We start from the raw sequence: 24,045 nt of genomic DNA, 5'->3' as shown, positions 1-24,045 counted from the left end.
GGCTGAACTATCATAGTATGATGCATTGTTTGGGAAAAGAACGATGTAGTGATGAGTGTTTCCCAAAACTGTAGTTTCTCTGTTGCAGATCCATTGTTAGTTATAATGTAAAACGAGGTGGAGTAACAACTTCTTTAGGGAAAATCCCCATAACTTTGTGCAAACACGCACACATATTTGTAAAAAAAATTTCAAAATCCAATATTAGTTTAGGTAAAAACATGCACTTGTTTTCCATATCAATTGAAATATATGTAAAGGGCATATACTGTATATAGGGCCTATGTTTCCTTTACAAATATTATTGAGAATATTCCATGTTCCATTCTAAAACATACAATCATTTACAAAAAGCTAACACAGATACCAATGTCATATATAAATCATCACGTTAACGGTTTAAATTCATAGTAACGTATTTATTAAGAAATAAAAAAACAATATCCTACTTAATAATAATAATAATAATAATAATAATAATAATAATAATAATAATAAAATAAACAATAAATAATATATAATTATATATAAGTAGTCTATTGTTTTGTTTTGTTTTTATGTCAGCTTTTACAATTTTGACACATTTAAAGCAAATTACACCTAAGAGAGATGACTTAAATGTTTTTTTAATCATTCCCAGTTTAAATGTTGAAACATTTTAAATGAATAGGGCATAGGGGAGATAACTGGGAATAGAACACAACCGGGAACTATGCTTCTAACTACAGGTCTAGAAGTGTACTTGCAAACGTACAAGTTTGTGAATGTTCATTGGAACAATGGATTTGGGAAATCAACAAACTATGTTTGTAACAACGAACTTGTGACCTTAGTTGGCTAACGATGTTTTTTGGAAACGCACCCCATGTGCGTTTATCTCAAAATAACTGCACACCTTAGGGCTTATTCACATAGAATTTTTCCATTGCCTATTTCCATTCCAATGTGCTGCTTTTCCATTGTTTTTCAATGTAAATACTGTACGTGCTTGATGGAAGTGTATGACTGTTACGCTTGCGTCTCATGTTTTTTGCAGCAACATGAACAAGAGCACTGCTTTTTTAAAACTCTGTGTCAAGTTGAAAAGACTTCATCTATTACAAGCAGCGTGACAGCTCAGTGTCAGTTCCAAACAAGTAGACCAAGAAAAACCCAGGCAAGCATTGCAAGTTTCTGTTTACAGGCACCCAGTGGCCGTGTCTGAATATCCTCAATCTCTATTCTCTGCTTTTTGTGTGTCTTAGATGATTTAGATGATTTTTGCTTTCTGTACCTGCTGAAAAAAAAACAGCTAAAACCAGCTTCAAAAAACATGAGACACAAGTGTAACGGTCCTGCATCTCCATCAAGCACGACCTGCCTGGTTTTAGAGGGGTTTTGGCCATTTACAGACTTGTTCCAGCCAGTTCCAGACTGGTCTTAGCTGGTCAGGCTGGGAGATGACCAACTAAAACCAGCGTGACCAGCCTAGCAAGGATTGGAGACCAGCCAAAACCAGCTATGTCCAGCTTAAACCAGACTGGTCAAGCTGGTTTTAGCTAGACATTTTGACAGCCTGACCAGCTAAGGACCAAGAAATGGCTGGAACCAGTCTGGAAATGGCCAAAACCCCTCTAAAGCAGGCTGGTCAACAAGCTTAGGCTGGTTTTAGCTGTTTTTTGTTTTTTTCAGCAGGGGTGTAAATGAACCCTTAGACTGTTCAACAGACAACTGAAATTAAGCATTCAAGTGAACTGTAAATAACTGATTTCACACTTGCTTTTCTTAATAAATGTCCTTTACTTACTAATTTATTTATTCTGTATTGTTTAAAGTACATTGCTATGTGGTTGTTAGGTTATTTAAGGTGTTGCTACAATTGCTTCCTTATCCAGCTACATAATAAAAATGTAAAAATTTAACTGCTATGGAATAATTTTAAATAAAATCAGACCAGAGCTAAATTTTAGAAATCTATCCTGCATCTGACATTGCCTACTAATCGAGTAAGTACTAAGTTTTGAATACACAACACAAACTACACAAAAAAGTCAGATAACAGCAGGGACGAAATTAACATTTTTCATAAAAACTTATTTTAAAAGATAATGTTTTTAGCAGAAATATATAATTTGCTGCGGCTACTAACTCACAAGAGTGCTCTATCAAAATCAGGTCTTACTATGAATCAATGTAGAACAACTCCAATATAACTTCACTGTAAACAAAAGTTGCACATTGTTACTTTTGACCCAATCAGCAGGGATAAAGCTAACACACAGGTGGATCAAAAGTAACACAACAATATTTGCTAGATTTACTGGTTTATTTTTGTTTATTTTAAATATATCTGACTATAACCTTGTTAATGTTAACAGCGAACATATTTAGTCCTTTATTTTTGCAAAAAAATATATTAAACAGCATTTTCATTTTAAATTTCAGTTCCATCAAATGTTTCAAAAGCAATCCAACAATGCAAAATGTTACAATTTTCTACAAACTCTAATGTAGAAGTAAAAAATAAGGTATGGCTATGAACAGTTGGACATAAATAACAGTGTTACTTTTGTCTCCACAGGAACTCTTGTGATTGAAACCTCATTTACTTTTAAACTGAAAAACTTAGGCATTGCCTAAGGATGTGTTATTGCACTAAATAACCTGTAGATTGATCATTAGTGTGACACATAAAAAAAAAAACACAACTTATAATAAGGAAAAAAGAACCGCTACAATAATTTACTTAAAAACAGAAATTCAGACCTAACTGCAGGATACGGTCCAGAAATTACATGATATTTGGCAGCTCCATCAAAGCTTGCATGTCGAATGTGCTGTTATAGCCTGGAAAGCAAATGTTGTCAGGGCTGTTACATTCGCCCCATTTTACTTTTGTCCCCGCTCTCCCCTACGTTCTGTATAGTATTAATGTAAGTAGTTTAAATGGATCTCGGGAGTACTACATTTGTTATTATCACATGACCTACCCACGTCAGTTGCATCGCTTCACTCCCATTAATGAATTCTCTCATGTGGCATCATGGGATAGTGTAGCATCTATTGGATGCACACTTCAGAATCTTGCCAGAAGTAGTAAGTAATACGGGTACTTCTTGCATAAAGATTTTCGAATACTATGAATTCGGACATACTATTCATCTCACACACTCTTTATAATGTACCATATAGTATTAAAGTATGCAATTTCAGATGCAGCCCTAGTCATATTTTGTAGAGATATTGTTCTGTGTTGTTGCCAGGGCATTGTTATGTGGCATACGACCATTGCACAGCAGATGTTAAGCTCCGCTCTGCACTGTGCCACATCCTTTTACATCTATAAACCTTTTCTTTAAGGTAAAGCAATTGGGTACGTACAAACTGATGTTAATCTTTAACAATGCTGTTAAAATGGTGAGCATCCAAAACAGCTGCTGTACAATATCGTCCACCATTTTAAGTGAATTGGTCACATGATTGGGTCACACAGAAATTTTTTTTTAAAAACATCATTGTTTTTGAAAGCTTCTGTTTTCATAGTCCATGCTGTGATGTGAAAACACCAATTTTAAATGTATCCACTTTATAGAGCTTTTCAAAAAGATATTGTTGTCTAAAACGCTATCTCAGTGTGTGTCAAAGGCCAAAACTGAGAGTAAAAAATGCCTTTTAAACAAAAACGCATTGATGTCGACATGATGTGTGCCAGGGTATTTGAAAGTGGTCTAAGGGCTTGCCAGAGAAAGTATTTTTTGGAAAGTTTTTTTTTACATCTTAACACATGGTTGACAGGGTTTTCTGGGTGGTTAGTATTCTGGTATTCTGGGTGGTGAGTGTTTGTAACTCCATTATTTATAAAAAAAAAAATAAAAAATCATTATTTCATTAGGGTTGCCAGTGTATACTTCTACTATAGAGTGGTCATAGACATTTACATTATATGTCACCTACGGTATTGTTGTCTATTAAAAGGAAAGCTTCAATAGAGCCACCATTTTGATACAGGGTAGCGCTCCTTTAAAATGAATGTGGGACCAAGGTGCAGTGGAGGACTGGTCATCTGGATCCATAGATATATATTTATATAATATAGCTGGTTGTCTGGCCATGGCAAAGTACTTAAGGCACTCTGAGTAACTTACATTAAGTCAGTAATCATATCCAGACAAGAAGTAATTCCCTATGATGCTCGCTCACATACTGTCCTTTAGCTTATTCCCTGCTTTACCAGGGAATGAACCACCAATTTCTCTGGCAATCCTTTTTATTGGCCTTCTAGTCACAATTCAGCACAGAGAGTGCAATCCTCAGTACCAGGAAACCCACATGTACATGGGAAAAAGATGCAAACTCTGCACAGAAAGGATTGCTGGTCCAGTCAGGACTCGAACCAGTGACCAAGTTGCTTTGAGGCAACCATGCTAACCACGTAGCCACCATGCTGCCCTTATTTTCTTCCTAATATTCAGTTCCACTCTAATATACTTCAAATTAAGAAAGCTAAATATACAATTTGACAATTAAGCAGTTCTTGAATTTGTAACCTATTTTCCAGAAGTAGTGAGCTCCTATAGTTCTCTCTTGAGCTTGAAGGACACAGCGTTTCCACACATTTAGGAATAGAATGGATACCTGGGCTGAGAGGGTACAGTTCATTGTCTCCTCCATAGGACAAGTTGCGGGTCAGCACACGGGGGTCAATCTTTGGAGGTGACGTGGCTGTGGGACAGAGAGAGAACCGCCTGCGGAACAAGTTCTCCTCCTTCATTGTACCAGCCAGTCTGTCCACCTGGAGGACACAAGACGAAAATCAATACAGTCTGTAGTAGAATAATAAAGCACTGGAATATTTAAGGATCACATCACAGACATATAGTTGAGGGCAAATTTACTCACCCTCTTGTGAAATATTTATTTTTCAAATGTTTCTCAAGTGATATTTAATGGAGCAAGGACATTTTTACAGTACATATATAAGTTATAATATATTTTCTTCTGGAGAAATTTGTATTTGTTTTATTTTGACTGGAATGAGAGTGGTTTTTAGCTTTTTTAGACCAATTTAAGGTCAACATTATTAGACCCCTTAAGCAATACTTTTTTTCAATTGGCTTCAGAACAAACTATTGTTATACAATGGCTTGTTAATTACCCTAACTTACCTAATATAGTTACCTTGTTATGCCTTTAAATTGCACTTTAAGCTGAATACTAGTATTTTGAAAAATATTTATTACTTTTTAACCGAACTTTACCCTAAAGATGTCCTGTGGTGTGACACAGCAATAATTAAGAAAAACAACTTTTAATAATATACAAATCATGTGAGAGCAATTGTTGGACACTTCATACACTGAAAAAGTTACTTTTGAGTTATTGAGTCAGTTGAAACAACACAATTTTTAAGGTTTTTTTTGGACAGCTTAATTGTTTTATGTCTAATTCATTTAAAGGTGCTTTATGTAAGTTTTTGACTCTGCTAAAGCATAAAAATACCATAATATGTTTCTAGATATTTAATGATAAGATAACATTCTTGTTTAGCTGAAAAACAATACTGAAGTCAGACATTCTGCTTTGAAAATGTCCGTTACATTCCAAAATGTCTGTCTTTGTTTTGGTCATTTAACTCGCGGGTTGCCTTGGTGGAAAACCGCATATTTCAGTCATTCAGTCAGAAAGGCTCTCAAAGTACGCATCCGTGACTGAAATGCAACCTTCAAAATGAGACACAGATTCAGAGATCCACATGAGGTGGTTATTAATTAGCAAATACTATAAATATTTTGAACATAAACATTAGGTTAGCAGGTTACATTGTAACGTTGTGGCCTAACAACATGTTACATGATGAGATACGCAGTGATAAGCGATTTGGCTGTTTGCACCAGACGAAACAAGATAGAAATTTTAATTCAGCCATTCAGAAAAACACAATAGTGAACTTACTGCACTCCAACAAAATGTTAAGGTTTAAAATCTAATTAATACATATTAAACTTCTTCAACAATATAAAAAAAAAAGAATTTTGCAAAAAAAAAAAGATTAAACATATGGGACTGTTAATAAAACTTTCTACTTTATACATATTCTTTATTTTCTTGCTGTGAGGCAACAGCGCTAACACTGCGCTGCCTCAATAAGAATATGTGAGCAATTCCATGCAAACGTCAACCTTATCATGAAAAAAATTAAGTTTTCACCAAAATACCGAAATCGTTTCTTCGTTTTTTGTGTAGGCTTGTATTTTACAGTGCTTTAAAAATACTCAAAAATGTCTCTGTCGATGTTTTCAAACAATTATATTTAATTTACCAAAGTCACATACTGTAAGTGGCAATTTCATATCCGTCACATCCATAACGGAGAGATGTCACATCCATAACGAAGCTTTTTCCCCATAAATACAAAAATGTAAAATCAATAAAATCAATCATGTTTGTTCTGTAGTGAGCCAACTCTTATTCTTTTGATTAGCATTGTTTCTTTTGAGTTGTGCAGTTTAATTCACAGAATTTCTACAAAGTATGTTGTATACTGTAAACTTGCAGACTTTTTTTGTCCATAACGCATGTTTATTTTCCTAATTTAAAATATAAAAAATGTTTACAGATTGATATTTTTCTGCTCCCACAACTCTGTGGCTAGTTGTTTTGAAAAATATAAAGAGATGTTTTAATATAATGTTAGCATATACTTCCTCTGTCAATTTATGTTTTAATATTTTACTGCAAATGTCACACCTATAACGCTGGAATTGCTTATGTATATTATATATTTTATATAGGTTTACATATAAAATAAAAGTTAACCAAAGGAATCATCGCCGTTATTAACCGTGATTAACATTTTGAGCAAAATAATCGTGATTATCATTTTTTCTGATATCGTGCAGCCCTAATTCTTGTCATGTGTGACAGTGCAGCTTCATGTTACACAGATTAATATAAACATGGAGAGATGCTGCCAAATTTGTCTATAACAGAGGAAATATATCATCAGTAAATTACTGTGAGTGTGTATGAGCAAATGTATGTTTCTGGGCCAACTTGGATGGAAATGCTTCCAGAAAGTTTATGCAACATAAAAATGGATGATAAATGAGAAAAGCAGCTGTGAAAATTAATCTACTCTATCTATCTATCTATCTATCTATCTATCTATCTATCTATCTATCTATCTATCTATCTATCTATCTATCTATCTATCTATCTATCTATCTATCTATCTATCTATCTATCTATCTATCTATCTATCTATCTATCTATCTATCTATCTGTCTATCTGTCTGTCTGTCTGTCTGTCTGTCTATTTCAGGGACATGAGTCTAGTAGTTGTCTCTGCCTACTGAAGTATTTTAAGCCCAAGAAAGAAAACATCAAATATTTAAAGAATGAGCCAGATGCATTCCCTTGATATTCGGGTTAAAAATCTGGGGTTGCAAAATGGACGATTTTAGGTTGCATAAGTTGACGCTATTTAAAAAAAGGAAGCCTATGTATTCATGGGCTTTTAGTTGTGGAGCATCTGAATCAAGTTCCCAGCGTCATTCCTTCTCATGAAAAGGAGCTAAAAATAGTCTCTTTGCTGCAATGTGGGTCTGTGGAGGGTGGGGTGGTGGCGGGAGGGGGGTGGTCTCCGTCTTTAAGGTGCATAGTTACAAACCCCACACAACCTCTCTTTCTCTCACTAGAGCTCTGCAGGGTAATTAACCCCGCCCTGCATGTGGTCAGGCATTGAGTTGAACCAATCACAGCGTAGAGCCACCGCTGGAGGGGAGGACGGATACATTCAATTGGCCGTGCATCTGGCTGCTGTTCAGTTTTGCTCTGTTTACAAGACAATGAACCGCAGACAGAGGAAAGCACATCTTGTATAGACTAAACAAACATAATAATTGCAAAAAAATCCATGCAAGACAATTATATCTATTTATTCTTCAGTGTTAAAGGAACTCCATTTTATGTGTGTGTTTTTCTTTCATAAAACCATATAAGAACAGGCTGAGCACTATTTTTTTAAAAGTTGCATAGTTACATAATTATAAAAGAGGACCACTGCTGGCAAGATGAAATATGAAAAGCAATGATGTGATTTTTGCCTTATTAGAATATAGATTCAATATTTATTTCACAAATAGAGTACAATTACTTTAGTAAATAATGTTGTAACACAGGGTCACTGTCAAAACGTACCACCATATACATTTCTGGAGAGCGTGAATTATGTAGCCAAAGCTATGTATAGGCTGCATTTCGCCTTTAAAACAAATGCTACGAGGTGGTATGATATCACAGAGGACTTCTGTTTCTTTTTGCCCTACCAGCTGACCACTTGCCTCCATGTGGATGGCTTTTCCGCTATTACCAGTTTGCCCAGTAGATCACCACATACATCGACAGACTTAAGATGCATAGATGAGTTGACCACAACATAGTGATTTAAGTCCAATGAAGAATGGTTCCAGGAATCAGATAAAAAAAATGCAAAAAAATAAATAAAGAATTAAATAACAGATAACTGAAAACGTGGTAAAAATTAGACAGCCACGAGGGCTTTTCTTTTTCTGGATTGCTTTTGAAAACACTGTTGGTTGGGTTTAGTGGAGGGGATGGGTGGGGGGTATCGGTCGGTCAGTTGCACAGTCAGTGAGTCAGTCGACAGCAGCCTTTGGTGGATTTACGTGAGAACAGCAGGTGCGAATGACACTTGCAAGAGAAATTTGAGATCTGTAAAGGCATACACAACTTTTATTTTTCAAAACAATAAGTTTAGCTTATTGTTCACTTCAGAGTAGCATTTGTTATTGATTTAAGCAAATTGCTAATGCTTTGGCACATGTGTGCAAACAGTAAGTACAATTGTCTGTAGTAAAACTAATTGCATATGCCTTGTTGATCAAAACTGATGTGTCAATTTTCATTTAAACTGTCAAACTCTTCACAACTTCTCAATCATTTTTTATTGTGTAAGCCATCACACTGAAAACTGTTAATTCAATTATCCAACATTTGTATTCACACAGGTTTGCACCATAAATATCTGATATTGACATTGCAATGTCTGCTAAATTAGTAAATGACCTTTAATTGCAATACAATATGCATTATCTATTTATCATATGTGGTACCAAAAACAAAAACAAAAAATAAAAAAAATTTAATTATATATATTTCTATTTTAAATATTTAACAGAGAGAGGAAATTTTTACAGTATGTCTGATAATATTTTTTCTTCTGGAGAAAGTCTTATTTGTTTTATTTTGGCTAGAATAAAAGCAGTTTTAAATTTTTTTAAAAACATTTTAAGGTCAACATTATTAGCTGCTTTAAGCTATATATATTTTTTTTTCGATAGTCTACAGAACAAACCTCATTATACAATAACTTGCCTAATTACCCTAACCTGCCTAGTTAACCTAATTAACCAAGTTAAGCCTTTAAATGTCACTTTAAGCAGTATAGAAGTGTCTTGAAAAATATCTAGTAAAATATTATTTACTGTCATCATGGCAAAGATAAAATAAATCAGTTATTAAAACTATTTTGTTTAGAAATGTGCTGAAAAATCTTCTCTCCTTTAAACAGAAAAAATAAACAGGGGGGCTAATAATTCAGGGGGGTTAATAATTCTGACTTCAACTGTATATACACATACATACATATAGATTGCCTACAGCACAATCACTACATTCACAATCCTAAACTGCAGTAAAAAGCTTGTGGAAGAGCAACTGGAAGACTTGTTATCTCTGGCAAGGCCAACAAGAGCGACATGGATGATATTTTGGTTTTTAAATGTATTTGTGGTAACATAAGAAATATAAAATATACAATAGAGTAATTGGACAAGCAAGATTGCAATTTGCATGTAATACATTTGAACACAAATAAATGTACAGTACTATATTAATACAAATGTTTATTTATTTATTTTATGTACTATTGGCTCTTATCAACAAATATCACTTTTTTAAACTTAATTAATTAATAAAACTTAATTTCTATGGTTGATAGTCATGGTGAAAAAACAACATTTTGAGCAGTGTTGCTCACACGATGACAAATACACTTTGTTTTGGTGGCCTTGGCCAGATTACTGACACAATAACTAGATTTTGAAGAATGGATTAAATGTTTTCTGGGAGTAACTACATTTTGCAGACATGCAATAAAGTTCTGAAATTCCAGCAAAAAGTTTTGAGATTTGCACTCACAGTTCAGAGAATGTTAAGTCTTAAGTTTTAAAACATGTGCCAAAGCAATTGAGAAAAACTGTAAAAGCAGAATTTTATTGAAAGTTATCTCATAAACCATATTAAAATGCAAACTACACTGAATCCAAACTGAAATGTGTAATATTAGATGAAATCTCTGTGAATGTCTTTTGTGTGCGCATGGCATAAAGGCCTGACTGATTGAGCATGTGGCATTCCATGGTCTTATTAAGTGTTTCAAAAGCTCATTTATTGATGTGACACTTTCTACTCAGAAACAGACATGGCTAATAATGATTGCAATTCTAAATTTAACAAAATGCCACACTCAATTTTACACTGAGACAAGCGGGTGCATTTTCAGGAGCTGGGGCATGAGAAATCCAACAGTGGTTGGCAATAAAAGTGCCAGGAAAATAATAGGCTGCCATTATTCATACAAAGAAACGGCCTGAAGTTTTACAGATGAGTCATTTATTTTCTTGTGACAGCCTTGGAGGTTTTAGATTTACAGACAAAAACTGTAAAAGAAGTGTTTGTGTGCATCTGATTCCGGTGAGCCATTGTTTAGATGTTTCCATTAATAACTGGCAGCCATCGTGATGTTGATGAGGGTTTTGACCTTACATGCCTGCACTATGATCCACTCCAGTAATCTTTAAACAGAGCTGAGTAAATGAATGGAAGAAAAGCAGAACAGAACAACAAGAGTGGTGCCAAGCCAGCCACCGTCAAGCTGAGCCTACCCAGCGTCCTTTTGTGACCCAGCAACTCTTGATTTAGGGTCTGGCACTCCACAGCAGCTTCAAAACTCTCCCTACTGAGATTTTTTTTGGGGGGGGGGGGGGGGGGGGGGCATTCTCCTGGCGGCGATCTTTAATCTCTTCTTAACAATGCCAGCAAAGCGACTAAATCCCAAGAGAGGTTAACGTAGCTAGTGCGGCTATGAAAAATGAATGGATTCCAGTGTGAAAGTACTACAGTAGAATGAAGTTGGACGCTTTTTAGTTCAGACTAGGGCTGGGTGATATGGTAAAAATGTAATCTCAATAATTATTTTCAATATTGAACAATAATGGTATATATTTCAAGATAAGTTGTTAATGCTTCCACTTTTAAAAGGGTATCCTAAACATGACTGATGGCAGATACTGCAGGCAGGAAAGAGAACTGTAGAAACTGTAGAGAACTGTAGAAGTAAAACTTTGCTAAACAAAACTGGGTGATGCAGCATGACCAATTTTTGGCCGATAATGTTCAGCGATCAAAGACTCTGTGAATCTCTACTATCAACACAATTATAGATTGCTGTTGTTGCACATTTCTGCTGTGTGATTGGCTCTTATGCTGCGTTCACACCAGATGTGGCACGTGTGGAAAAATTGTGATATTTATGCGTAAATAGACGCATGAACATTTTGAGTTTACTTGCTTCATTTGCGCATCAAATTCACTTCAAAATAGACGCAGATTCGCGTCATGGGCAGGGGTTCTGTCTGCCCAGTGATTCTAGCTTCGTTGCTAAATGGCTAACATGGATTTTATTGGGAGAATATCTGTGTTTATGTGCTTTATGAAGGCTGATAAACAGCATAGATTCGTTTAGAGCCGTGTCTGAGTCCACTAGATCCTTTCAGCGGTGCACCCAGCTCTATGAGTTCATAAACTCCTCCAGAAACTTAACATGGATGATGGAGGCTTTCAGCGGTGCTTCCGACTGAGCCGAGCCCAATTTGATGAACTGTTGTCCAGTATCGGTGGGACACCAACAACAGGTGCTACATCATAATCACACCCCTACAAGAGCTACCTACAAGCTCCTGATTGATAACACGGCGCGAATGTCCGCTGAAGTTCAGATTTTTCAACTCGAGCGATACACGCATCAATCGCTCAACTCGCACCGCTTAATGTCTAGAATGTCTATTCACATCTTTGCATTGACTTAACATGTAAATCATTCACACTTGATGCTTCTTCCGCATCTGGTGTGAACGCAGCATTAGGATCAATAAGGAGTAAAAATGTCCAGAGCTTATCATCATTATCGACATAAATTTTAATTTTATAGTACTACACTGGCCAATAATTTATTTTTAGATTCATTGGATTTACTATTAGGTTAGATTAAGGTCGCCAACGTCTAAGGACAATGTTATTTTGATGTCCAATAACGACGTGAAATGACGTTGATGTTTGGTTGATTTTAGGTTGTGTTGGAAAGTGACCAAAATCCAACATCGAACCAACATCTTAAACCAACGTCATATTGATGTCAAATACTGACATTTATTCTTCAGGTATGGCAACCAAAGTCTGATAGTCTGATAGACGTCATATTGGGAACGTCCACACAACTTCAAGCTGTAACATCATTAGACGCAAATATTTGGTTGTTTTGGTCGATGTACAGGGTGGGTCATTTATATGGATACACCTTAATAAACTTATTGGAAATTTCACAAGAAAAAACAATTGTGTGCTTGGTTTTAACGTAACTTTATTCTTTAATGAGTTATTTACAAGCCCCCTCACATATACTAATGTGCCACAAACAGGACGTTAATATCATCAACCATTCCCATTTCATTAAAGTGTATCCATATAAATGGCCCACCCTGTACATTGACGTCGGCCTGCAGTTGGGTTCTGACGTCAACCTTTATTTTCATTTACATTGGGGTACAAATGTCAATCTGACGTTGTGTGCCTGCTGGGTTAAAACAATTTATAGCCTGCAGAATGTAGATGTTGTGTAAATGCATATAATATCCCCAACCCAGGCTCATTCTGATTACGTACCCCTATATACACTTTTGGAGAGCATAATTCGTCCCAGGAGCTATGTCTTTTTTGTTTAGTTTTTTCAGGCGGCTGTGTCTCTCGTGAGAGCAGTTCGTACCTGCTCTTCCCACGTAAATACACCAGAGACCGTTGCTGACTAACTCACTGACTGCCTGACCAATAGACCGATCCCCCCACCCTCCCCCTTCCCTAAACCCAACCAATACTATTTTCAAAAGCACCTATTGACCCACCCACCCACTTCCCTCAACCTGTTTAACATTTGCACATTTAAATTTGCACATATTCATTGCACTACATTGCACTGATTCACTTTTTTGAACTGCACATACCCATTGCACATGGACATTTCTAATTATGTACACACCCACTGTACATATACATTTATAATTATGTTTATCTGCACACTTCTGATTACTAATAGCAACCTGAACATATATTAATTTATTGTAAATCTCTGTTCATAGCTAACACAACCTGTATATAATGTTTATAGTACATCCATCTGTAAATATTACCATAGATTTTCTATAACTGCACTTTATAACTTATACCTGTATCCTGCACTTGCTGCTATTGCACTGCTGGTTTGACCTAAACTGTATTTCGTTGCCTTGTACTTGTACAGGTGCAATGACAATAAAGTTGAATCTAATCTAATCTAACCCAACCACAGTGTTTTGAAAAGCAATCCAGAAATAGTGTTTTTGTCTTAACTGCTTTCAGGAATCGTTCTACAATGGACTCGAACCCTGTTGTCGCAATCAACTCCGCTCTGCATCTCAAGTCAGCCAACGCACGCGTCAAGCAAACTGGACAAACTGGTAACAACTGGTAACAGTCCACATGCAGGTAAGTGGTCAGCGAGAAAAGGAACGGCATCATACCGCCCTGTAGCATTCTTTAAAAGACAAAATGCAGCCATGCATAGCTCTGGCTACATAATTTGCAATTTCCAGAAACTTATATAGGGCTATGTTTTCAGAATGAGCCCATGTTGAATATCCCTGAGGTGTTTCAATGTTCAGATTTTCAATGTTGTTTACTTGGTTAATAAGGATTTTTAATACACCTAAAGGTGCCATAAATGGAAATCTGGATATACCTACCTGAATAATAAGAGTTCAGTACATGGAAATGACATACCATGAGTCTCAAGCACCAATGTTTACTCATTCTCACCTAAATCATTAGACAAATCACGACAACTGACCCTTTGCAAAGCTCCGCCCCTTCTCATTTTCTGACATGCTTTCAGTGTCAGCCACGTGCTCCCTTATCAATTTGTACATTCCCTAGGAAGGCAGTGAATGATTACTGTAAATTACTGTAATTACATACTGATTGCATATATGGATAAATAAATTTAACATTGCTGAGAAAGTTCAATATAATAAAGCTGTCCCATCTCGCAGATGTACAGTTAATCCAGGAATAAAGAAAATAGGCGATGCAGGCAGATTCTGAGGACAGTTTAATGAACAAGGAGAGATAAACAGATGAGATCACGCAACACATTATTTTGACCATTACCAACACCAAACAAAGAGAAGAAAGACCTCAGGGCTTACATACACAGGGGACACTCAACAGAACGAGCATCAGGTGTGACTCAATTATAAACCATGATAACAAACAACACATGATAAACATTGTATATTTGAGGAAACCTATATGTATGCAGCAGGTGATAAAACTTGAAGACATACAGAATGAAATAAATATGTTTTGTTTAAAAGGAGAGGCTTAGTTCTTTATTTTGATATATGATATGTTAAAATCATCAAAAATGCTGAAGGTGGCAACTTAAAAAAAAACACTGGTGGGCAAGGAGTTAAATGCAATTTTATACTAAATACTTTCAAATATAGGAGAGAGGGGGACGAAATTAGCATTTTTCATAAAAAAATTTCAGATAGAAATGTATATCTGCTGTGGTTTATCAATATCAGGTATTATTTTGTACAAATCAACTTCAAAATAATTTAACTTCATTAATATCAATACATAATCTATATATATATATATATATAGGTCAATAATCAATATATGGACTTATCGTACCACACAGGAACATGGCCTCAATTATTTTTGGTGATGCAATATATATCGCCTATACATAAAAACCAATTCTAGCAACATTTTAGCTGATGTGCAACATCTCTATCTCTATTAAAGTGTCAGTGTCAGTATGGTTAAAAAACACTATAATATTTACTATAATACATTTTCATGTGGGTGTCTGACAACTGAAAATAGATCTGGTAGCATATATCGCAGCCTCTGTTACTTTTTACCTTGCTTTATTTTTTTTTGTTAACATTTATTATTATTCATTTGTTTAGGAAATACGTTTTCACATTCTGATTCCAATGCCTAATTGTTAAAATCACTATAATTAAACGAAATATTCTTAATTATAAAATATTATGTGTACTTGGGAAGAGTGTACTTGCATTGTGATTATATTATAATGTCTTTCTGACATTTTATTAATTGAGTGTTATAAAATGGTCCTAAATTTACAATAATATCATTTATCGCACAATATTTTAGTGCAATATATCATACATCAAAAAATAGATGTTGTGACAGGCCTATTTGTCCCCATTTGTAGGGACAAAAGTAACACATGGGTGGGTCAAAAGTAACACCATAATATAAGACAGATTTACTGGCTTAGTTTATTTTAAAAAATATCTGACTATGACCTTGTTAATACGTTAACTGCAAACACATTTTGTCCATATTAAATTGCATTTTCCTTTTAAAAATGGATCACATTAAATGTTTCAAAAGTAACCCATTGTTGCATTATTATTATTATCGATATGCATTAACTTTTATTGAACATCTGAATCCAAACACTGCAAACTCTAATGTGGAAGTGAAAAATAAGGTATGGCTATAAGCAGTGGGACACAAATAACAGTGTTACTTTTGTCTCCACATTAACTCTTGCCATTTAAACCTGATTTACTTTTAAACTGAAAAACTCAGACAACAAACCTAAGGATGTGTTATTGCACTAAATAACCTGTAGATTGATCATTACTGAAGCACATGAAAAGTGAAACACAACCTGTAATATGGAAAAAGTTCTGCTCTAATAATTTACTTTCTACACAAAAAACTGAAATTTGGACCTAACCTTAAGACAGTGATAAAATCACATGATATTTGGCACATCTGTCAAGAGCTGCATCCAGAATGTGCTGTGTAGCCAGGGCACCGAGAAAATAGCTAACTTACTTTCGTCCCTGCTCTCCCCTATGTTTTCATTGTCACAATTGCTAGATTACTTTGTTACATTATTTCAAGTTCAAGTACTATTTTTAAATTTACAATGTTCTAATATTGTGCTTATTTTAGATTTATTGCTCAACTGTTTTGCAATAGTTTATTTAGATTTTAGATTTTAGAGTCTAATATAAACATATTTTAATGACACTCTTTGTATTTTGTAAAGTTTAAGCTCAAAAAACTCCACAAATAATGTTTTATAACTCTTTGAAATGGCCCCTTTTAGGCTTTGAAACTAATTGTGTCAGTTTGGTGACTGTCGCTTTAAATTCAAATGTGTTCTTTTCAAAAGAGGGCGGAGCTACAAATGTTAAGTAGTGGCAGATTCATGAGATTAGCCGAGCGCAGGCAGGGGCAGAGTTGAAAACTGAACGTCAAGCCGGACACTTCGGGGGCTCAAAGTTGCGGCAGTCATGACCGATGACATGGCATGATCACTTATTTATTTATTGCAATAACAACAGAAGATTTACAATACAAATAAACAGAGTACAGTCTCTACAAACTATAGTTCATTTTTAAATAATACAGGAATTATAAATTAAATTTAAGAGGCCTATGTAACAAACACATGAGAAAAATGGGGAAAACGAGAGGGGACATAAACAGGGAAAAAAACATTCACGACTAGGGTTATTTTGGATAATAAACGCATTTTTAAAAAAGCACTTTAATCTAAAAAGAATGAACAAAAGGACCGAAATAAATTTGTTAGACTTTAAGTGAAGTTTAGTTATAAACAAATTTCGAGAGGATCACGTGCTTATGATTGCTAGCGGCTGGATCCGCATTATCCAATTCTCAATGCACCAATCAGACGACTCCTAAGCTACTACAAATACCCTGGGTTACATACCACCGCTATCTTCGTTTTGAAGAATCCCCCCATCCACCCCTACTCCTCCTTCTTCCTAGATGGGTGACACGGTGGCCCAGTGCTTAGCACTGTTGATTCACAGCAAGAATGTCTCTGGTTCTAGGCTTTACCAAACCAGCAGACATTTCTGTGCGGAGTTTGCATTTTCTCCCCATGCTCACGTGGGTTTCCCCCGGGTTTCCCGGTTTCCTCCCACCGTCCAAAAAAACATGTAACATAAGTTAATTGACTAATCCAAACCGGCACTATAGACATGCTCCTAGTAAATGGTTATCTCTCAAGAGCAATCACTGGCTGTTCATTGGTTATTACAGCGGGGGAGTTCTCGAGATCTACCTGAGCTCAAACTCCCTTCTCGCCTTGCAATGGGAGGGAGCCCCGGGCTCAAGGATCTTATGAGCTCAGGGCTCTCTCCCGGGACAGCATGCCAAACAAGCTTATAATTAATCATCAGCTAAGTGTGAACTCTTGAAGTAGAAATTTCCCAGAAAGAGCAAAGTACATCAATGTCACTTTTAACATTTATGCATAAACAGCTTGACAGGAAATAAAATACTTTATAATCATATATTTTTATATTTAATAAAATATTCTTTTTAACTCAATTTGTTAAGAAATCTTTATAGGGGTGTCAGGATCAATGATGATAATTATTTTATTACAAGTCTGTAAGACTAATTTGAGTTAATATTTAGGTTATTCACTAAAATATATAATTTTAATTGTTTATGGAGCTAAATACAGGGGTGACGCAGTGGCGCAGTAGGTAGTGCTGTCGCCTCACAGCATGAAGGTCGCTGGTTCGAGCTTCGGCTGGGTCAGCTGGCGTTTCTGCATGTTTGCATGTTCTCCCTGCATTCGCGTGGGTTTCCTCCGGGTGCTCCGGTTTCCCCCCAGTCCAAAGACATGTGGTACAGGTGAATTGGAAGGCTAAATTGCCCGTAGTGTATGAGTGTGAGTGTGTATGGATGATGCCCAGAGATGGGTTGTGGCTGGAAGGGCATCCTCTGCGTAAAACATATGCTGGATAAGTTGGCGGTTCATTCCGCAGTGTCGACCCCAGATTAATAAAGGGATTAAGCTGAAAAGAAAATGAATTAATGAATGGAGCTAAATACAGTAAATAGTCTGTATAAAAAGGTCGAATAAACCTATGCAAACAATCTAGTCTTTATGAACAAATTATTTAACAAAAGATGATACTGCAGTAAAATATTTGAAGTCTTTTAATAAGCATGATGTGTACAAGATGGAGATGGTATAAAAAGTAAATTGTTTGTTTTGAAATTTGTGAGACGGAGTTTGTCCAATAATAAACCCGAAACACACGAGGTTGTTGTCATGCGGTGAATCCAGCCAATTGTGTAATATCATTGTCGTCATCGCAGGTCCTACAGTCGCTCTTCATATGTTGCACTGGCTGAATCAGTCATCTGATCTCAGAGCACTGTCGCAGTACTTTAATGGTACATGTGACAGTCACATGGCATCCGCGCAACATCAATCCGAAAAAAAATTTCTAACCAGCAAGCACCGCTTTAAGACAGATTTCGATCGATCTGCTCAGCGCTGCATGAAGTCGAACGCACCTTAACATTCTATACTAATGAGGGAGAGATTGTTACTAAGGGGCAGGGCTTTCATCCCTTGATGACAAGTACAAAGGGAGAATGTCAATCAAAGTGTTTCTGCAGACTGTTTATATCAAGTGTGTTTATAAAAATAAATTCAATTAAATTAATAATTTTTTTAAGCCTCTTATAAAAGTGATTTTTGCATGATAGGTCCCCTTTAAAGTCTGACATGGGAACCGTGTTTGTACAGTGTGACAAGCTGTAATCATATGTGAGTATTTCAAAATCACACTGTGAACTGGCCTTTAGATCTTTTAAGCAAGGAATGACCCATGTTTTTTAAAGTAAAATTGTAGTAACTATGTTTATTGTAAATGTCTACCATGGTACAGTAAACCATGCCTTTCTTTGTAAAACATTTTTCAAAATCATAGTTAATTTGTACGACTAACCTCCGAGCTCAGTAACCCCAAATTAAATATATTTTAGCAACACTAACCAAATATTTACTATGGTAACTGTAGTTAAATTTCAGTTTTGCAAAATTCGTAAACATACTTACTACAATTTTAATATTAACAAAAACATGGTTAATTTCCGTAAGGGGAAGAAAAGACACTTGGTGTCCAGTCTTCTTTATTTCGCATATAAACAAAAGGTAAATCTTGCTAATTTAAAAACACCAGACATCATAAGTGACTTCCAAGCTTTATGTTCATTACTCATTTAGACTTGAACACACTTTACTGCAGATGTGAGCTACAGAAACAAAACAAAAAACAACAACAAAAGCTAACTTTCCTCACAGCCAGATAACTTCAGCAATTTCAACCTCGTGTTTTCACCCATTCAATATCCAATTACTTTGTGACATGATAACTAAGTGAAAATCTGTCTTTGAATGAATGGACTACCCCGTGTCTGGCCGGAGTTCACGTCAGCTGCTTTTAGCTAATCTCCAACATAACTGGGCTTTTAATCCAACTCCAAGCGCAGGATTTAGGGCCTAGCCAAATGACCTATTTACTTATGTTGGAACCACAGCAGCAGACAGAGCATGGCATATCTCACGAGACAAGGTCTCTGACATGCATAGCGTGGTGACCTCATTTCCATTATAAAGGGCTTTAGCTCTATGAGGTGCAACCGAAGCTTCCACTCAAGCAGAAAGAAACACACGGGACTGGGAGAAATGTAAATAAAGTCGGACATTTTGAAATGTACCAATGGATGTAGTGTAGTACTAACATAGTTAACATCAGAACATAGTATTAAATCGTTGTATATTCTTAATAGCTTTATAATCTTAGTAAAATGTAATAGCTTTTTAAATGATTTTCTTTTTCAGGTGACATCACTAATACCTCTCGCATTCCCCCACCCCAATATGTCAAAATCGACTTTAATACATTTAATACCATTTATAAGGCATATTTAAGGCCATGTTTGTATGTGATTACGTTTTAATGTATTTTGCATAAATTAGGCTTTATTAAACTGTAAAAAATATTTGTAAATTAGCAGTTTTCCGTATTTTCTATTATTTTCCAAATTCTTTATGCTCTTAAATTGCCTTATGAGACCTTGATCTTTTTTCCAACAACTTTAACCTTAAACAGTTTGAAAAAGTTTTTTATTAGTTTAAAGTGCTATATTTTCTGCGTTGTTGTGCACTCACCGGCCACTTTATTAGGTACACCTGTCCATCTGCTTGTTAACGCAAATTTCTAATCAGCCAATCACATGGCAGCAACTCATTGAGGCATGTAGACATGGTCAAGATGATCTGCTACAGTTCAAACTGAGCATCAGAATGGGGAAGAAAGGTGATTTAAGTGACTTTGAACGTGGCATGGTTGTTGGTGCCAGATGGGCTGGTCTGAGTATTTCAGAATCTGCTTATCTGCTGGGATTTTCACACACAACCATCTCTAGGGTTTACAGAGAATGGTTCGAAAAAGAGAAAATATCCAGTGATTGGCAGTTCTGTGAGCACAAATGCCTTGTTGATGCCAGAGGGGAATCGCCAGACTGGTTCAACCAGATAGAAAAGCAACAGTAATTCACCTAACCACTAGTTACAACCAAGATATGCAGAAGAGCATCTCTGAACACACAACACGTCGAACCTTGAGGCAGATGGGCTACAGCAGCAGAAGAAAACACCGGGTGCCACCCCTGTCAGCTAAGAACAGGAAACTGAGGCTACAATTCGCACCAAAATTGGACAACAGAAGATTGGAAAAACGTTGCCTGGTATGATGAGTCTTAATTTCTGCTGCGACATTCGGATGATAGGGTCAGAATTTGGCATCAACAACATGAAAGTGTGGATCCATCCTGCCTTGTATCAACGGTTCAGGCTGGTGGTGGTGGTCTAATGGTGTAGGATTTCTTGGCAATTAAGAATCGTGTCAACGCCACAGCCTACCTGACCATGTCCATCTCTTTATGACCACAGTGTACCCATCTTCTGATGGCTACTTTCAGCAGGATAATGCACCATGTCATAAACGTGAATCATGTCAGATGGGTTTCTTGAACTTGACAATGAGTTCACTGTACCCAAATGGCCTCCACAGTCACCAGAACTCAATCCAATAGAGCACTTTTGAGATGTGGTGGAATGGGAGATTTGTTCAACAGAAACTCAAACACATTTTAAAACAAAAGCAGAGAGTAAGAAAATAATGGAAACATTTTCATTTTTATGATATCTATACCCTTAAAAATAGGATTACGTTGGTTAAACTGTTAAAAAAAATAGAGAAATATATATATATATATATATATATATATATATATATATATATATATATATATATATATATATATATATATATATATATATATATATATATATATATATATATATATATATATATATATATATATCCCAAACAACCAAGGCATGGTGTTGGGTTTCTTAAACAACTGGGGAAAAAAATTATGATTTTAAACAGGTTAAACTGGCTCAAGTTACCTGATACTCCTCCTGACAAGGCGATTCCTCATTTTAGTACCTCAGTCAGATTGAAGTTTGAGTCTAAAAGTTCTCAAGTGTACTAAATGGAGATCAAGGTGGTATTTTTGGGCCCTCACATGGGGGAAAGTCTAAAAACACTGGCTTCCCACTGAGCAACCTCTTTAAATAGACTGACAGCATGGCCTCTGTGCTTTCAGCTCCACTAATGATGTGTTCTGCCTCGTGGGCGACCATGACCAATAACAAGGTCACCGAGGGCTAGCTTGTACCTTCATCCTGGGGGCTGACAGTGTTCAGTCCTACTTTCTTGTCTGAAAAGCAGCAATTAAAGCTCCTTGAGAAGCTCGATTGGGTGCTATTCAGGGACACAACCACTAAAGGCACCGAGCAAATGTTGTTCCGGAAAGTCAGGGTAAACCTTGGATATTTTGACTGCACTGCCAAAGGGTCTGCAAAGTCCTTAAGAAGCAGCAAACAAAGCCTAGTTTTAAAAACTATTAAAGGGAACGTTCACTTAAAAATGGTTTTCCGTATGTCACTATTTATCTGCCTTGTATCCAATTACACTGTTGACCATGCCTTACACCCTACCCATAAACTAACCAATATCAAACCCCAAGAGCACCAGAAGTGTTCTGCAATACATTGTGAACACAGTAAGCACATTGTATATCTTATATTTTGATCTAAGCCCATAGTAGATAAGGCCACTTATAGTAATATAAAGTGGGACCTAAATTTAGCAGCATTCAAATTTGAGCTGTACCCAGAATTGCCACCTTCTGTATACGCTCACTCACTATTCCCAACATTAGTCCACTAAAATCATCCACTCAAAAGAGTGAATCAAAATGAGTGTGTGAATTTGAGTGCTGTTTTATTTGTGGATTGCTGGATGATAAACCCTTTATACGGATTACATTGTCAATTTCTTGGTCAGACCTTGTGATAGTTACACTTAGCGAGCTGTTTATTCATGGTGAAACTAAGTTGTTTGATTTCTGTCATCTATACAAACATTAATTTAGCAAAGTAAACAATAATCCATTCAGAAAGTTAGACCGATTGTAGCTGGAAAGGCATCTGACACAAAAAACACATGCCAAAGTAATTGGTGGTTCATTACACTGTGGCTAAATTAGACACTAAACCGAAAGACAGTGAGTAAGTGAAGTTAGACCAAGAGGATTCGGCTGTGGATGCCATCTTGGGGTCAGATGCAGAAAATTCATTCGGTGCGCTAAATATAACATAGGCTCATTCTGAAAACGTAGCCCTATATACATTTTTGGAGATCGCAAATTATTTAGCCAAAAGTACGTATGGCTGCATTTCGTCTTTAAAATGAACGATATGGGGTGGTATGACGCCGTTCGTTTTCACGATTAACATCTGACTGCTTACCTACATGTGGACGACTTTCCTGCTGTTACCAGTTTGTCTAGTTAGCTCGCCAAGTATGTCGGTAGATTTGAGACGCAGGAGTTAACCACAATGACAGGGTTCTAGTCTGGCAATGAACGGTTCCAGAAAGCGGGTAAGACACAAACAGAAGCCAAAAATAAAATAAACAAGTAAATAACAGGGTGAGAATGTGGTCAAATCTGAAAACATGGTAAAAATCAGATGAGAGCTTTTCTTTTTCTGGATTGCTTTTTTCAACTGTCAGTTGGGTTTAGGGAAGGAGGAGGGTGGGTCAGTCGATCGGTCAGTCAGTCAACAGCAGCCTCTAGTGGATTTATGCGAGAACAGTAGGCGCGAATAGCACTCGCGAGGAAAACTTGAGATCTCAAAAAGTGTACACAGCGGCCTCTGGTGGATTTGAGAAAACAAAAACAGCAAAAACATAGCTCCTGGGACGTATTTAGCGCTCTCCAGAAATGTATATATCGGTACATTTTCATAATGAGCCTGGATTGGCTAAATATCACAGTGCATTATGAGTATTCTTTAGCCATCGAGAGTACATCGGTTGTGCACTCATTATTGTGGTGCACTTCAGAACATTCACTGTGGTTTCAGAGACCATTACACATACGCTGGCCCCTCATATAGTGTACTTTTTAAATTTAGACGTGTTCCTGGGTCAACATTTCAACATTCAGCACCCAGAGGAAATCTATGCAAACACGGGGAGAACATGCGAACTGCCAACTGGCCCAGCCAAGATTCGAACCAGCAACCTTCTTGTTGTGAGGGGTTGTGAGGGTGCTAACCATCATGCCATCCTAAGTCAACATAATTTGTTAATCCTGGAACATCAGTCCTGTTCAAAAATGTAATCCAAATCTAATCCCCAC

At 36.3% G+C, this 24,045-nt stretch overlaps 1 protein-coding gene across 1 annotated transcript in view; it reads right to left on the bottom strand.

Moving 5' to 3' along the window:
• The window catches only part of osbpl5 (oxysterol binding protein-like 5), a 110,532-nt gene that overhangs the window by 49,696 nt on the left and 36,791 nt on the right, over positions 1-24,045 (bottom strand). The window contains 1 exon segment of the mRNA XM_056451533.1: positions 4,615-4,771. Within this exon segment, the coding sequence (XP_056307508.1) occupies positions 4,615-4,750 (136 nt within the window). The 5' untranslated portion in view covers positions 4,751-4,771.

The sequence above is a fragment of the Danio aesculapii genome, chromosome 25 (assembly GCF_903798145.1).
Source record: "Danio aesculapii chromosome 25, fDanAes4.1, whole genome shotgun sequence".
Classification (NCBI taxonomy): domain Eukaryota; kingdom Metazoa; phylum Chordata; class Actinopteri; order Cypriniformes; family Danionidae; genus Danio; species Danio aesculapii.
Note: the sequence above shows the minus strand (reverse complement) of the source record. Positions and strands in the feature narration are given on the sequence as shown.